This window comes from Otolemur garnettii, unplaced genomic scaffold (genome assembly GCF_000181295.1).
Source record: "Otolemur garnettii isolate 467f Iridium unplaced genomic scaffold, OtoGar3 scaffold00019, whole genome shotgun sequence".
In the NCBI taxonomy this organism is placed as follows: Eukaryota; Metazoa; Chordata; class Mammalia; order Primates; family Galagidae; genus Otolemur; species Otolemur garnettii.
This window is the reverse complement of record NW_003852414.1, coordinates 4,191,550-4,206,679: the sequence shown is the minus strand read 5'-3', so window position 1 is coordinate 4,206,679 and position 15,130 is coordinate 4,191,550. Positions and strand designations below refer to the sequence as shown.

The following is a 15,130-nucleotide window of genomic DNA, read 5'->3' as shown; positions in this document are numbered from 1 at the left end:
CATTCATGGGTTGATGGGCACTTGGGCTTCTTCCATGACTTGGCAATTATGAACTGAGCTGCAATGAACAATCTGGTGCAAATATCTTTGTTACAAAGTGAGTTTTGGTCTTTTGGATATACACTTAGTAGAGGAATTGCAGGATCAAATGGCAGGTCTACTTTTAGATCCCTGAGTGTTCTCCAGACTTCTTTCCAAAAGGGATGTATTAACATGCATTCCTACCAGCAGTGCAGAAGTGTTCCCTTTTCTCTACATCCACGCCAATGTCTGCAGTTTTGGGATTTTGTTATATGGGCTACTCTTACTGGAGTTAGATGATATCTCAAAGTGGTTTTGATTTGCATCTCTCTGATGACTAAAGATGATGAGCATTTTTTCATGTGTCTGTAGACTATACGCCTGTCTTCTTCAGAGAAGCTTCTATTCAAATCTCTTGCCCACAATGAAATGGGATCACTTGTTCTTTTCTCATTGATAAGTTTGAGTTCTCTATGGATTCTGGTTATCAGACCTATGTCAGAAACATAACCTGCAAATATCCTCTCCCATTCTGAGGGCTGTCTACTTGCTTTACTTACTGTGTTCTTGGCAGTGCAGAAGATTTTTAGTTTGAGCAGATCCCAATCATGTATTTTTGATGTTGCTTCAATTGCCTGGCGGGTCCTTATCATAAAGTATTCTTTCAAGTGTTTGCCCTGCACTCTCTCCAAGAATTTTTATAGTTTCATGTCTTAAGTTTAATCTTTTATCCAGTGAGAGTCAATTTTTATTAGAGGCAAAAGGTGTGGTTCTAGTTTTAGTCTTCTACAAGACACCAGTCAGTTCACCCAGCATCATTTGTTAAATAGGGAATCTTTCCCCCAATTTATATTTTTGATAGGCTTATCAAAGATCAGTGTCTGGGTTCAACTCTTGGTTTTCAATTCGGTTTGGTGGTTTGTTAGGAGAACTCACAGGACTAAGAATATAGTCATACTTATGTGTAAGATTTATTATATTAGGCCCATGAAGTGGAATCTGGAGGAAATCAGGTCTAAGCTTATAAGAATCTTCTCCCTTTAGGGTCACATTAAACATTAAACATTAACATGCTTAATTCCTCTAGCAATGAATTGTGACAACACATGGGAAATGTCTATCAAGGAAAATGACTCTGTGTTCAGGGCTTTACTGAGGGTTGGTCACCTGGGCACACTCTACCTTGCCTGTTCCAAAATACCCAACCCTCACAAGGAAATCAGGTGTTCAGGATGAATCACATTGTTTGTAGAAACAGTTTAGGGACAAGGAGCTGCTCTTATTAGTGGGAAACCTCCTGAAATCCAAGTTCTCAGATGTGAGGTTAAGGCCAATCTTGCAAGTAGGCCTTTCTATGGATAGTCCTTTCTAAATCTTATGCCTGCTTTTCTGTGCATCAGAAACTTTAGCTCTGAGTGTGGAAAAAAAATCCCGTTTCTGTTTCTTTTCCCACAGTGGTCCAGGATTTAATTGTGAAGGTACCATATATCAAGTGAGAACAATGAGGAAGAATGCAAATAACAAAAAGAATATATAGTTTTTCTAATTTCCAAAATACAGTTTTGTTCAAAGTTAGAGGAGTTTGCTTCGAGAATTTCCTTTAAAAATTGATTGGTTTCTGGTCTCCATCTTTTTATTTTCCCTCCTCTCTTCAGAGGAAAATGTTAAGGCAGTCAGACTTTGAAGAAAACTCTACTTAGTGCTTGAATCATTCCAAGACAGATCCTCTGTCTTTTAGGTACTATTAACACAGAAATGATAAAGTCAGAGAGAGTCTCTCTGTTGCTAAGTAGTAGGGTAAAGGACTATTGCCTTTTCCTCATGAGCTATGGGATAGAAAATTTAAGTTTGTGGCCCAGGCAGAAATACATCTTGCTGCTAAAAAGCTTTTGGCATGATTGCTTAAGTATATTTTACATTTCATAAAATTAATTTTAATCTACAGGAGTACTGAATTTGCTTTGACCTTTTCAATAGATTGTTGCTACTTTGGAAGATGCCTATGGAGCTGACATTCAAAGCATACCAAAAGCATTTGTGAGGTCTGATCAGGAAGACTTGTGTTTATCTGTAAGTATAGATAACCCAAAGGTAGATAAATTAACACTGAAAAGAGCAAAATTTTCTTTTGGAATCTATGTATATTCTCAGAATCAATTTTTCCTTCATTAAAATGACCCTCTTGGAAAACTTAAAAGGACTGTACTTATTTTTCCATCTTCTGCTAATACTTCTCTTAAGGTTTTTTTTTTTTTTGCAGTTTTTGGCCAGGGCTGGGTTTGAATCTGCCACCTCTGGCATATGGGGCCAGCGCCCTACTCCTTTGAGCCACAGGCGCCACCGTTCTCTTAAGTTTTAATTAAGGCATATTTGTATCTTGGGTCTGCTTTTAATAATAATGCTTCTTCTCCTGTTAATTTTTTAGCATAAGCTTATCTGTTGGTTTGAGATATATAGGTATACCATGTCATGAAAGAATTCTATTTCTAGCTTACTAAATAAAGAAAACCTCTAAAGAATAAATGTGGTTAACAAATTTGTCTGTTGTGTATATTGAAGTAATGCAACCCTTAAAATAATTATATGGTTCTTCTTCAATCTATTAATGAGTTATTTTTATGTATTAATAATCATACTTTAATATACTTTACACACAGATTATTATTATTTTTATTATATAACTAGTTTTCTTAGTTAGGGATTGAGTTTAGCTCCATGTAATGAAACACCTATGTTAAATCAGTCAATGAACCTGTCTCTCCATTTATTTAATTAGCATTTAAAGTTTTTCATTATGATTAGTTAGATGTGTACATTGATATCTCATGTTTTTGGAGTGATTGAAGTTTTTGAAATTAATAGAATTATGCTTTAAATTTCAATTTCCACATTTGTAACTAGTAGAGAAATATGATTTTTGTGTGTTGATCTTTTATCTTATGACCTTGTTCAATATATTTTTTCAATTTAGGAGTTTTTCTGTAGATTCCTTGGGATTTTTTTTTGGCTGGGGCTGGGCTTGAACCTGCCACCTCCAGCATATGGGGCCAGCACCCTACCCTTTTGAGCCACAGGTGCCACCCCAATTCCTTGGGATTTTTAACATAGAAAATCATATCATCTATAAATAAGGATAGTTTTATTTCTTCTTACCCAATCTACCTGCTTTTTATTTCCTTCTTTTGACTTATTATGCTGGGAGTAGTTTCAACTATTATATTGAGCAAGAGTGGTAAGAACAGATACCTTTGCCTCATTCTGACAGTTGCTTTCAGACAAGGGTAGAAGTGCAGTTCTCTGTTTGGCACCACTAATATCCCCTTGGCGGGGGAATCAGAATGCTACTTAGTATTGCCAGGTAGGTGGTGGAAGTTTGCTCTCTACTGAGCTCTGCTGACACATACCACCCTGGTGAGAGAGATAGAGGGCAAATTTCACTGCCATATTATTCTTTGGTTCTGCTGACATTTATGAGGTTGTGGCAGAGAATTTTTCTTGTTCTTCTAAGTTTCTTGTTCGTCACAAGAATGGAGAAACAAACAAACTCAATGCCAAGTTGGACCTAATTGATTAACACTTAAGTAAACATAGGGAAGTAAATCTCAATGAAAATGGAGCTGGGGGGAGAAGGGAGGAAGGGATGGGTAAATTCACCCCTGCTGGGTACAGTGTACACTATTTGGGTGAAGGGCACACTTAAAACTTTGACTCAATCTTTACAAAAACAAAGTATGTAAACAAAACATATACTCCCCCTAATCTTCTGAAATTAAAAAAAAAATGAAAAGAAATATTCAGCTCGGTGCCTGTGGCTCAAGTGGCTAAGGCGCCAGCCACATACACCTAAGGTGACGGGTTCGAATCCAGCCCAGGCCCACCAAACAACAATGACGGCTGCAACCAAAAAAATAGCTGGGTGTTGTGGCGGGAGCCTGTGGTCCCAGCTACTTGGGATGCTGAAGCAGGAGACTGGCTTGAGCCTAGGAGTTGGAGGTTGCTGTGAGCTGAGATGCCACGGCACTCTACCCAGGGTGACAGCTTGAGGCTCTGTCTCTGGAAAAAAAAAAAAGAAAAAAGAAAAGAAATATTCAGGAAAAAATTTGTTTCTTGGTATTTGGCTCAAGTTGGATAGGTGTTGCCAAAAAGATTATGTGCATGTTAGAGACACCTTTGCACAGTCCTTTGGCTTTTCTTCGGGCTTTTTTTGTTTGTGCTTATTGGCAGTTTGAGGTTGCATACTCTTCCAGTGCCCCATCCAATATATGCTGGTAAAAAGAAGACGCAACTAACTCAGTGACGTGTTTTCATCAGGTACTGAGATTCCTGCTGCCTTCTTTCTCTCTTGCAGTATTTTCCTGTGTTTGTATATTTAGGGTATTTTAGTTGTAGGAGGGAGGATTAGAGGAACGGGGTCAGTTCATCAGTTCCAGTTCCAGAACTGGAAGTCCCTAATTATTTGATACAATTTTATGTTCTAAAGTATATTTTTCCGGATATCTTTCTTTTGACTACTCATTGCATGTAATATCTTTCACAGTTGTAATTTCAAACTATAACTGTGTATTTATTGTGTATTTCTCTGAAACAATGTACAGTTGAGTCTTTTTTATCCAGCCTTGGCAATCTCTATCTTTTAATTGCTATAGTTAGCTCACTTACAATTCATTAATACAGTTAAATGTCATGCCATATGATTATTGTAATAAAATGTTGACAAACTAATGTAAATTAAATCTACTCTCCATTTGCTCCTTTTTAGTGCCATATAGTCTTTGTTCCTTTACTCTTTCTTTTATGTCTTATTTTGAGTTAATTGTATGTCTTTTTTTAGTATTTCATTTCTGTTTTGGTTTTGTAATGATGCTTTTTTTGTGCTTGTCCTGTGGATTCAATATGTAGGGGAAATTTGCCCTGATCTTTAGCATAAGACTCACTTCCTGCTTGAGAGACCCAGAGAATCATGAGAATGGCATGTGAGTTGTGTACATGCAGGAGATCAGAAGAGAAAATGTATGTGTGAGGTGCAGCAATAATAATTATGGCAAAGATTCTCTAGATTCCCAAGATCTCCTGGTGCTGGAGACAGAGGTTGTGCTCAAGGTCTGAGGTTTTGCAAAACAAAGGCAGAGGCAGTCTATCTGACCTTCTCCATCTCCTCCCTAGTCGGTGCTCATGTTGGACAAGCAGCTTTTGTCTACTTCTTCCTGTTTTATGATAATAAATTCAGACCTGAGCTTTACTCGGGAGCGCTCCTCCCAGAGTTCCTCAGTCCCCAGGCATGGACTCTGTGTCAAGCCTCTTCATTCCTCACACCAAGACCCCCTCTTCTGGTGCCCCCAACCCCCTTCAAATATGTATCTTAAATTTATCGATTTTTTTGGATAAGAACTTTATAGCAGTTTAGTTCTATTAACCCCTACTTATATTTGTATGCTATTGTTGCTACATCATTGTTTCCCTTTTTTACTCTGGCTGCTTTTAAGATTTTCTCTTTTCATTTTTAGCAGCTTGAGAAGACACCTGTCGATGAGGTTTTCTATGTATTGTTCTGTGTGGGGGCCACCGAGCTGAGTCAAGAGTTTGATGTTTTTTTACCAAATTTGGAAAATGTATTATTTCTTTAGATATTTTACTACTTCCCTTCTGCATTTATGGGACTCTACTTACACATGTATCACACTGCTTGATACTATGTAAGACGTTACACTTGCGCTGCTCATTTATTTGGGTGTTTTCCCTTTCTGTGCTTCAATTTGGACAATATGGACAACATGTACTATCTTATTTTCATGTTCACCAACGTATTCTGTAATGTCTCATATGCTGTTAAACTGTCTCTGAGGGTGGCGCCTGTGGCTCAGTGAGTAGGGGATTAGCCCCACAGACAGAGGGTAGCGGGTTCAAACCTGGCCCCAGCCAAACTGCAAGAAAAAAATAGCCCAGTGTTGTGGCAGGTGCCTGTAGTCCCAGCTATTCAGGAGGCTGAGGAAAGAGAATCGCCTAAGCCCAGGAGTTGGAGGTTACTGTGAGCTGTGTGATGCCTTGACACTCTACCAAGGGCAATAAAATGAGACAATTTCTTTTTGTCTCATTGGCCTGATGGGGACACATGATTACCCTTATTGATAGACAGGGCTGGGAAGTTTATTATTATTGTTGTTGTTAGCTGTGTATATTCCCATCCCTAACCAAGTTGAGGTCCTGTCAGTAAAGAAGAAAGGAAGACTCAGTGTATGGTAGGCTAGTAGTCTGTATTATATTTCACTTCCTTCACAGCACGACTGTTGTTGTAATCCCTGATACTTACAATATCTATGCAGAAGAGCTTTCCAAATAATCTAGTGTTTTAGTTCACTGATTTTTTTTTTCCTTTGACAATCATGTTTTTTAATTGCTCCTCAACCGCTAATTGACAAGGTCAATATCCTCTAGTTCCTGTAATAACAGGATAGCTGTTTCATAATTTGAATTTCAACAATTCTGTTCTCTGGGCACTACCTCTTATCTTTCTAACTCAGTCTGTCTCATGTCCTTGCTCCAAAAATTCTTTAATTTCACTGGGACCTATGGTCTTTTGGTGCTACTCCTTTTTAGCGTCCCAGATTCTCCTTGTATATGTACTCACCCAGCCTACATAGCACGGTCCCCTATTAATATCATTCCCTGGTACATGTACTTAACTCCCTTTAAACCCATGTACTGCTTTATTGCTCTTACTTGGTTAAGTTGCATACCTTGTCAAATTGATCTCTATTTTCTCTAATTCCTTGACATCTGAATGTAGGTAGAAGAAAATCCCCAAGAATGCTAATGATCTCACTTTATATTTGTGATTAATAACCTTAGTCTATTCATTTCCCACTCTCTTGGATAATCATTTCAGTTTTTTTCCCCCCTCTTCTATATAATTATAGGTCTTTACCATGACAAAGAGTATGTGAGCCAATGAATATGTTTAAAATTTTAACTTAAAGAACATAGTCTTCATAGAGTATCATTCTATGAGAATCATTAACTACATATAAACTACCTAGTATTGGCTCAGCACCTGGGGCTCAAGTGGCTAGGGCGCCAGCCACATACACCTGAGCTGGCAGGTTTGAATCCAGCCTGGGCCCACCAAGCAACAATGACGGCTGCAACCAAAAAATAGCTGGGTGATGTGGCAGGTACCTGTAGTCCCAGCTACTTGGGAGGCAGAGGCAGAAGAATTGCTTGAGCCCAGGAGTTGGAGGTTGCTGTGAGCTATGATGCTACAGGACTCTACCCAGGGTGACAGCGTGAGGCTCTGTCTCAGAAAAAAAAAAAAAAAAAGAAAGAAAGACTACCTAATATTTGTTTCTCATGGATCAATCCTCTGATTTACAAATAAGCACTCTTCTAGAAGAGATTAGGTTATTGTGACATTGTAACCTGTAACTATTTCTTCAAAGTTTTCTCTTGTCTATTAGGTGAAAAGACTATAACTCTTGGCAAGTATAATTAGTAGTTGTAGTTAGAATGCTTTTTTTGTTTTTAAACATAAATAAACATTTTTAGGACATACAGTGTTACTTTTTTTTGGGAGGGGGCACTTGGAAATTTCAAGAGTGTAAGAGTCGATTTTCTGGAACTATGTAGAGGACCCTGAGAGGAGAGATGTAGCTGGGTCTGTATCATTAATGGCCCACTCCTTGAAATGTGCTTTGTTCCATATTTTTCTCTGGGAGAATTTGTGTAGCATTTGAAGCATGGTGTCGTAATCTGTTTTTTTCATTGTTATAAACGAATGCCCAAGATTTGGTCATTTATAAAGGAAAGAGGCTTTTTTGGCTCATAGCTATGGTGGTTTTATAAGAAGTCTGGCACCAGCATCTGCTTCTAGAGAGGACTTCAGAGAGCTTCCAATTAAGGTAGAAAGCAAAGGGGAAGCAGGTGTGTCACTTGGCAAGCGAGGGAGCAGAAGAGAGGGGAGGAGGGATCAGGTTCTGTTTTAACAATCAGATCTCACAGGAATGCATAGAACTCATTACCTGAGGGGTAGCAACCGGCCATTCAGGAGGGATCCACCTCCAAGAGTCAAACACCTCTCATTGAGCCCCAACTTTGGAGATGGAATTGCAACGGAAGATTTGGAGGGACGAACCTCTCTATCACCTAGAATGTGCTTTCTTCCCTGTGTTTTCTTTGGGAGCATTTGTTAGTATAGCATTTAAAGTCTGGCTTATTGCTTTCTATGTTTGAAGGGACATCAGTTATACAAAATTAAAATATTTAAGATTAAAGGAGTTAAATGTACTAAAAATAGAAATGCATATGAGCACTGAAAAGTAACTTTTTGTTTTGTTATTTTTGAAAGGTTGGGGATGATTTGAGTTCGTTCTTGACGAGTTGTTCACATTTGGCAGAACAGCTTGAAGCAGCAGTTAAGGAAGAAGATACAGTAGGTATTCTAAATAAACTGCCAAGTATAAAATATTAAAACATGTATTGGTTGTTGAAACTTGAATGTGGTATCCAGTTAGCAATATTAGCCTAGATTCAGTGCACGGCTTTGGGAAGCATCATTTATTTTTATTTATTCTTTTTTCATCAGCAAGGGTATTTATTTTGCTCCAAATCATAGATTATGCCATTGACCCACTACTAGTAAGACACAAACTTTGAGCTGATTCTTCGGTAGTTGTATGGGGTTTAATGAGCCTGCAAAATCCTCTCATTCAGAGTAGGTAAGTAGTTACAAGGTAGTTAATAAATATTGACTGGGAGGCAATGAGCAACAAAGGGAGAGAGCTTGGCCGTTAATATTAAGTGAATGATTATACAATTAGGTTTAGCATCACAGACCTTATCAATTATCCATGAGTAAGAGATAAAAATATGTAGAATTGACTGGGGGCGGTGGCTATAGTCTGTACTCCTAGCACTTTGAGAGGCTGAGGCGGGTGGGTCTTCTGAGCCAAGGGGTTGGAGACCAGCTTGAGCAAGAGCAAGATCCTGTCTCTAAAAATACCGGGGCGTTTTGGTGGGCCCCTGTAGTCCCAGCTACTTGGGAGGCTGAGACAAGAGGATTACTTGAGCCCAAGAGTTTGAGGTTGCTGTGAGCTATGAGCCATGGAACTCTACTGAGGGCAACAATGTGAGACTCTCTGTCTCAAAACCCCCCCCCCAAACCAAAAATCCCAAAATAAAAAAAAAATATGTATATACGTGTATATACAGTTGTCTACATTGTCTGTTTCTTTCATATAGTGAAATATACTTAATTTCTTGTTTTTGGCAATATTATTTTTTTAAATTGACACATAATGTATTTGTGGAATACCTGATGATATTTCGATACAGTGTACAGTGGTCAAATCAGAGTAATTAGTGTATCCATCACCCAAAACATGTATCATTTCTTTTTCTAAAATCATTTCTGAAAATGCTCTAATCCAGCTATTTAAAAATATGTAATCATTGTTGACTGTAACTACAGTCACCATATAGTGCTATAGAACACTATCACTTACTCCTCTTGTCTAGTTGCAATTTTGTATTCTTTAACCAACTTCTCTCTATCCCCCTTTACCCCTACCCTTATTATTCCTTAACAATCGCTATTCCACTTTGTACTTCTTTTTTTTTTTTTTTTTTTGAGACAGAGCCTCAAGCTATTCCCCTGGGTAGAGTGCCGTGGCATTACAGCTCACAGCAACCTCCAACTCCTGGGCTCAAGCGAGTCTCCTGCCTCCGCCTCCCAAGTAGCTGGGACCACAGGCGCCCGCCACAACGCCCGGCCATTTTTTTTTGGTTGCAGCCGTCATTGTTGTTTGGCGGGATCGGGCTGGGGATTCGAACCCGCCACCTTAGGTGTACGTGGCTGGCGCCTTAGCCGGTTGAGCTATAGGCGCCGAGCCCCACTTTGTACTTCTATGAGATCAACTTTTCTTGAGCTCCCACATATGAGTGAGAACTTGTAATATTTATCTTTGTTTTCCTGGCTTATTTTCCTCAGTATTATATCCTCTAGGCCTGTCCATGTTGCCACAGATAACAGAATTTCACACCTTTTTGTGGCATTTTCTATATATGCCATCTTTATATATTCATCTTTTCTTTTTAAATTTATTTTTATTGTTTTAGAGACAGGGTCTTGTTCTGCCTCCCAGTGACACAGCTGTAGCTCACTGTAATCTCAAATGCCTGAGTTGGAGTGATCCTTCCACGCAGCCTCCCAAGTAGCTAGGAGTACAGGTGTACACCACCATGCTTGGCTAATTCTTGAAAACTTTTCTTTCTTTCTTTTTTTTTTTTTGTATAGAGACAAATAGAATCTGCTGTGTTGCCTGTTGCCTAGGCTGGTCATGAACTCATGGCTTCAAGTGATTCTTCCACCTTGGCCTCCTAAAGTGCTGGGATCACAAAGCAGGAGCCAGGGTATCTTGCCTCATTCATCTGCTGATGGACACTTAGGTTGATTCCATGTCTTGGCTATTGTGAATAGTGTTGCAGTGAACATATGAGGGTACATGAGTCTTTTAGACATTGATTTTCTTTCCTTTGGATATACATATACTCAGTATGGGATTGCTGGATCATATGGTAGTTCTATGTGTAGTTTCTTGAGGAACCTCCATGCTGTTTTACATATTGGCTGTACTAGTTTTCATCTCCACCAACAATGTATGAGAGTTCCCTTCTCTCTACTTCTTTGCCAATATTTATTTATTTTTTTTCATCTTTTTGATAGTAGGCATTCTAACTGGGGCAAGATGATATCTCATTGTAGTTTTGATTTACATTTCCCTGGTGGTGAGTGACGTTGAGGATTTTTTTCACATACTTGGCCATTTTTATGTCTTTCTTTAGAGAAGTACCTGTTTAGGTCATTTGCCCATTTAAAAATCAATTGTTTTTTTCTTAACTGCTGAGTTGTTAGAGTTCCTTGTGTTTTTGGATATTAATCCTATCAGACGAGTTTCTTTTTGTAAATATTTTCCCCCATTCTGAAAGTTGTCTATTTACTCTGTTGGTTATTTCCTTTTCTGTGCAGAAGGTTTTTAGTTTAATTACACCCCATTTATTTAATTTTGGTTTTGTTGTATTTTCTTTGGGGGGGTCTTAGTCATAAATTTATTACCTAGACCAATGTTCAGGAGAGTTTTTCCTAAGTTTTCTTCTAGAATTTTTATGTTTTTTTTGGTCTTACATTTAAAAATGACTTTAGTTTACCTTGAATTAATTTTTGTATGTAGTAAGAGATAAAGATTTGCTTTAATTCTTCTGCATGTGGCTTTTTAGTTTTTCTAGCACAATTTATTGAATAGGCCATCCTTTCTCCAGGATTTTTTTTTTTGTGTTTTATTAAAGATCAATTGTTATAGGTATATGGTTTTATTTCTGGGTTCTCTCTTCTGTTCCACTGGTCTTTCCTACCAGTACCATGCTGTTTTGGTTATGGTAGCCTTTTAGTATAATTTGAAGTCAGGTAATGTGATGTGTCCAGATTTGTCATTTTGTTGAGGATTGCTTTGGCCATTTGGGATCTTTTTAAAATTCCATATTAAATGTAGAATTTTTTTCTAATTCTGTGGTACTTTGGTATTTTGATCGGAATTGCATTGAAACTGTAAATTTCATTTTAATACTATTGATTGTTCTGATCCATGAGCATGGGATATTTTCCCATTTCTATGTGTTAGGTAGCATTACTTTCATCAATGTTTTGTAGTTTCCCTTGTAGAGATATTTCACCTTCTTGTTTAAGTGTATTCCTAAGTATTTTATTGTTTTTGCAGTTAATGGGATTGAGTTCTTACTTTGATTCTCAGGGTGGCTGTTATTAGCGTATAGAAATGTTACCGATTTGTGAACACTAATATTGTAACCTGAGAATTTACTGAATTTGTTTGTTTATTGTAGAAGTCTTTTGGAGCAGTTTATAGGATTTTCTACATATAAGATCATAATCATTTGAACACCAGGATAGTTTGACATTCTTTTTCCTGAGCTGGAGAGAGTATGTCATAGAACATCCAGTACTATTTTGAATATAAGTGGTGATAGTGGGCATTCTTTCCATGCTTTCAACTTTATCCCATTTAATATGATGTTGGCTATAGATTTATCACATATGACTTTTATTATTTTGAAATATGTTTCTTCTATGCTTAATTTGTTAAGGATTTTTATTCAGAAGTAGTGCTGAATTTTATTGAATACTTTTCTGAATCTGTTGAGATGATCTATGATTTTTGTTTTTAATTCTGTTTATGTAGTGAATCACATTTATTGATTTGCATATGTCAAACCATTCTTGCACCTGTGGTTTGAAACCCACTTGATTGTGGTGAATTTTTTTTTGAATTTAAGTTTTATTCTTTATCTATTTTGAGAAGATATTTGAAATGTTTTATGTGAATTACTTGGGATTCTCTTAATATATATAGATTTATAAGGTAGAAAATTATTTTTACTTATTTATTTTTATTGAGACAGAGTCTCACTCTGTTGCCCCAGGCTGGAGTGCTGTGGTGTGAGCCTAGCTCACAGCCACCTCAAACTCCTGGCTCAAGTGATCCTTTTGTCTCAGCTTCTCAAGTAGCTGGGACTATGGGTGCCAGCCATGACACCTGGCTAATTTTTTCTATTTTTAGTGGAGACAGGGTCTCAGTCTTGCTCAGGCTGGTCTGGACCTCTTGAGGTCAAGTGATCCTCCCCCCTCAGCCTCCCAGAGGGCTAGGTTTATATCTGTGAGACACCACACCTGGCCCAGAAAACTATTTTTTATTCTAGAATTAAATTGTCTATGCAAAATGAATAAAAACACTACCTCTAAATATAAAAGCATGAATGATTTTGGACTATAGATTTATAGTTATATTTTAATAATTAATATACTTTTTGATTGAAAATTACAAAATAATTGATCTAAATATTATATCACATACATTGTTCTATTTTAAATATATTAATTAAAACTTTATTTTTCAGATTTTGGAATCTCTTTTTAAGGTATGTTCAATATATTATAGCTTGAACCTATTAAAACTTAATATAGGAATACATGTAAATGAAGAAGAAGTTTCTAAGTTTTGAGGAAATAAAAAACTTCCAAACTATTCCACCTATGTATATATTTAAAAAGTTTCTATTCAGTTATATGTTACCTTAGTCCCATTCTGAATCCTAAGTGATATTTTGGTCAAGAACTAATTTCTAATAGATGAAGATTCACAGCCACAGAGAAACATATATGTATACAGTTATTTCACTGCTGAAATTTAACTTGTCATTAACTATTTTTTTGTTCCTTTTTTGTTTTTTTAAAGTGGTTTCAGTGGCAGGTCAATCAAATGGAGGAGGTAAGTATAACATTTCTTAATTGTTAATATTTTAACTCATTTGAAAACCAATTTCAAGTATGATAAATTAACATTTTTTGAATAACTGTTGGTTATAAAGTAATCTTTTGATTTAGATAGAGAAGGAATAAGTAGATTGAATAAAATGTTTCTCTGCAATTTACACACTATATGTATATTCTTGCATATACTTGTATCTGGTATACTTTAAGTTTGAATGGTACATTCTTTCTCCTAAAATTCAATAATGGAAACTAATTTATTATTTTTCTTAATTTATATAAAAGCATAAGTGACCAGAGAGTTTATTCATTAAAAACTATCTGCTGTATTTGAATATCGTGTAAAATATATATGTAGACATAAAATTATATATAGATTTTCTCTCATATGTTCTTTTAATGATATTCTTTTGTACTTTTGATTTTTAGGTACTTTACCACCAGTTTAAGAACTACTGGCCTCTATCCTTATAGACTTTTTATTTTATTCTGGAAAAGACTTTTTATGTGCTCTTAGTATGGCAGAATGATTTCCAGGGTAGCTTTAGTGATATACAGAATTGTCTCATTTCTCCTTTGATCTTGCTCATGGTTCAGTCCAATTAAAAACTCTTAAAGCCAAGGATTTTTCAAAGAAAAGAGGCTGATTTATTTGAGATGTAAAATTAAAGGTAGAAACCAAAGCTATATCCTAGCACTTTCTCATTATTTTACCTCTGGCCTCAGAATAGAAGACTTTCATGGTAGGTACACTCTCTGCTTTAGGCTAGACATAACTGACATAGGAAAAGTGTTCATGGATCCTCTCTAGCAAGGGCATCGTGGTCTTCATCTTTCCAGAGAAGTAGGATTGGGATGAATTCCACTCTTCTTCTACCCTTTTGTAAACTATATATTTATTTGAAACTTGGGAAATTCAACTTGTCTTCTGCCTTATTACTTTAATCTGTCAACTTGCTTTTATTCTGTTTTATTCATGAATTGCCTTACTGTTTTCTTTTTACACCCTGTCTTGTCAATGCACATGACCTATCCAAAATCCTGGCCTCTCAGTACCTTGACATCCTCATTTCTAAAGATCTAGTGTCCTTTTTTACCCTGGAGTCTTCACTTCCAGTCACACTCTGGACCTTCTTATTAACCAAATTGCTTTATATATTTTTTTTAAAAGAAATCCCCAATTCAGACAACTTATTCTTGAACTATAAATTGCTGTCTTTCCAATTATTACTTTAAACAGCTCTCTTTGATGTCAGCAAGAGCTCCAGTCCAGTCATTCCCTCTACCTTCTTGCCATTTTTTGGTTAATCCTTCTATTTAGCTTGGAGACTATGCACTTCATCATAGTGAATTTTCTAACTTCCTAATGTCCCTCATCCCTTTCTTTCTTTCTTTTTTTTTTTTTTTTTTTGCAGTTTTTGGCCGGGGCTGGGTTTGAACCTGCCACCTCTGGCATATGGGCTTGCACCCTACTCCTTGAACCACAGGTGCCGCCCTATCCCTTTCTTCTTTCATCACGCCAGTCTTGTATATAAAATATAACCTCAAATAAATACAATTATTTACCTTCTCTGGTCCTATGGCTTAGCTGTGAAACACTGCTGAAGAAAATAACACAATGGGTTAGACGCAATTTGTTCAAATGCTGCCTGGCAATTCCATTGTCAGGAATGGAATTCCATTCTGAAAGGAATTTCAACTTTTGCCAGCCACCATCTAAAATTTACTCCCTCTGTCCTATTTCACTCTGAAATAATCACTTGGGATACTCCAAATATG

At 36.8% G+C, this 15,130-nt stretch overlaps 1 protein-coding gene across 1 annotated transcript in view; it reads left to right on the top strand.

Moving 5' to 3' along the window:
• The window catches only part of CCDC7 (coiled-coil domain containing 7), a 65,963-nt gene that overhangs the window by 840 nt on the left and 49,993 nt on the right, over positions 1–15,130 (top strand). Inside the window, exons 2-5 of the mRNA XM_023511475.1 lie at positions 1,999–2,091; positions 8,360–8,443; positions 12,979–12,999; positions 13,317–13,349. Coding sequence (XP_023367243.1) covers positions 1,999–2,091; positions 8,360–8,443; positions 12,979–12,999; positions 13,317–13,349 — 231 coding nt within the window. The remainder of the gene's footprint in view (positions 1–1,998; positions 2,092–8,359; positions 8,444–12,978; positions 13,000–13,316; positions 13,350–15,130) is intronic.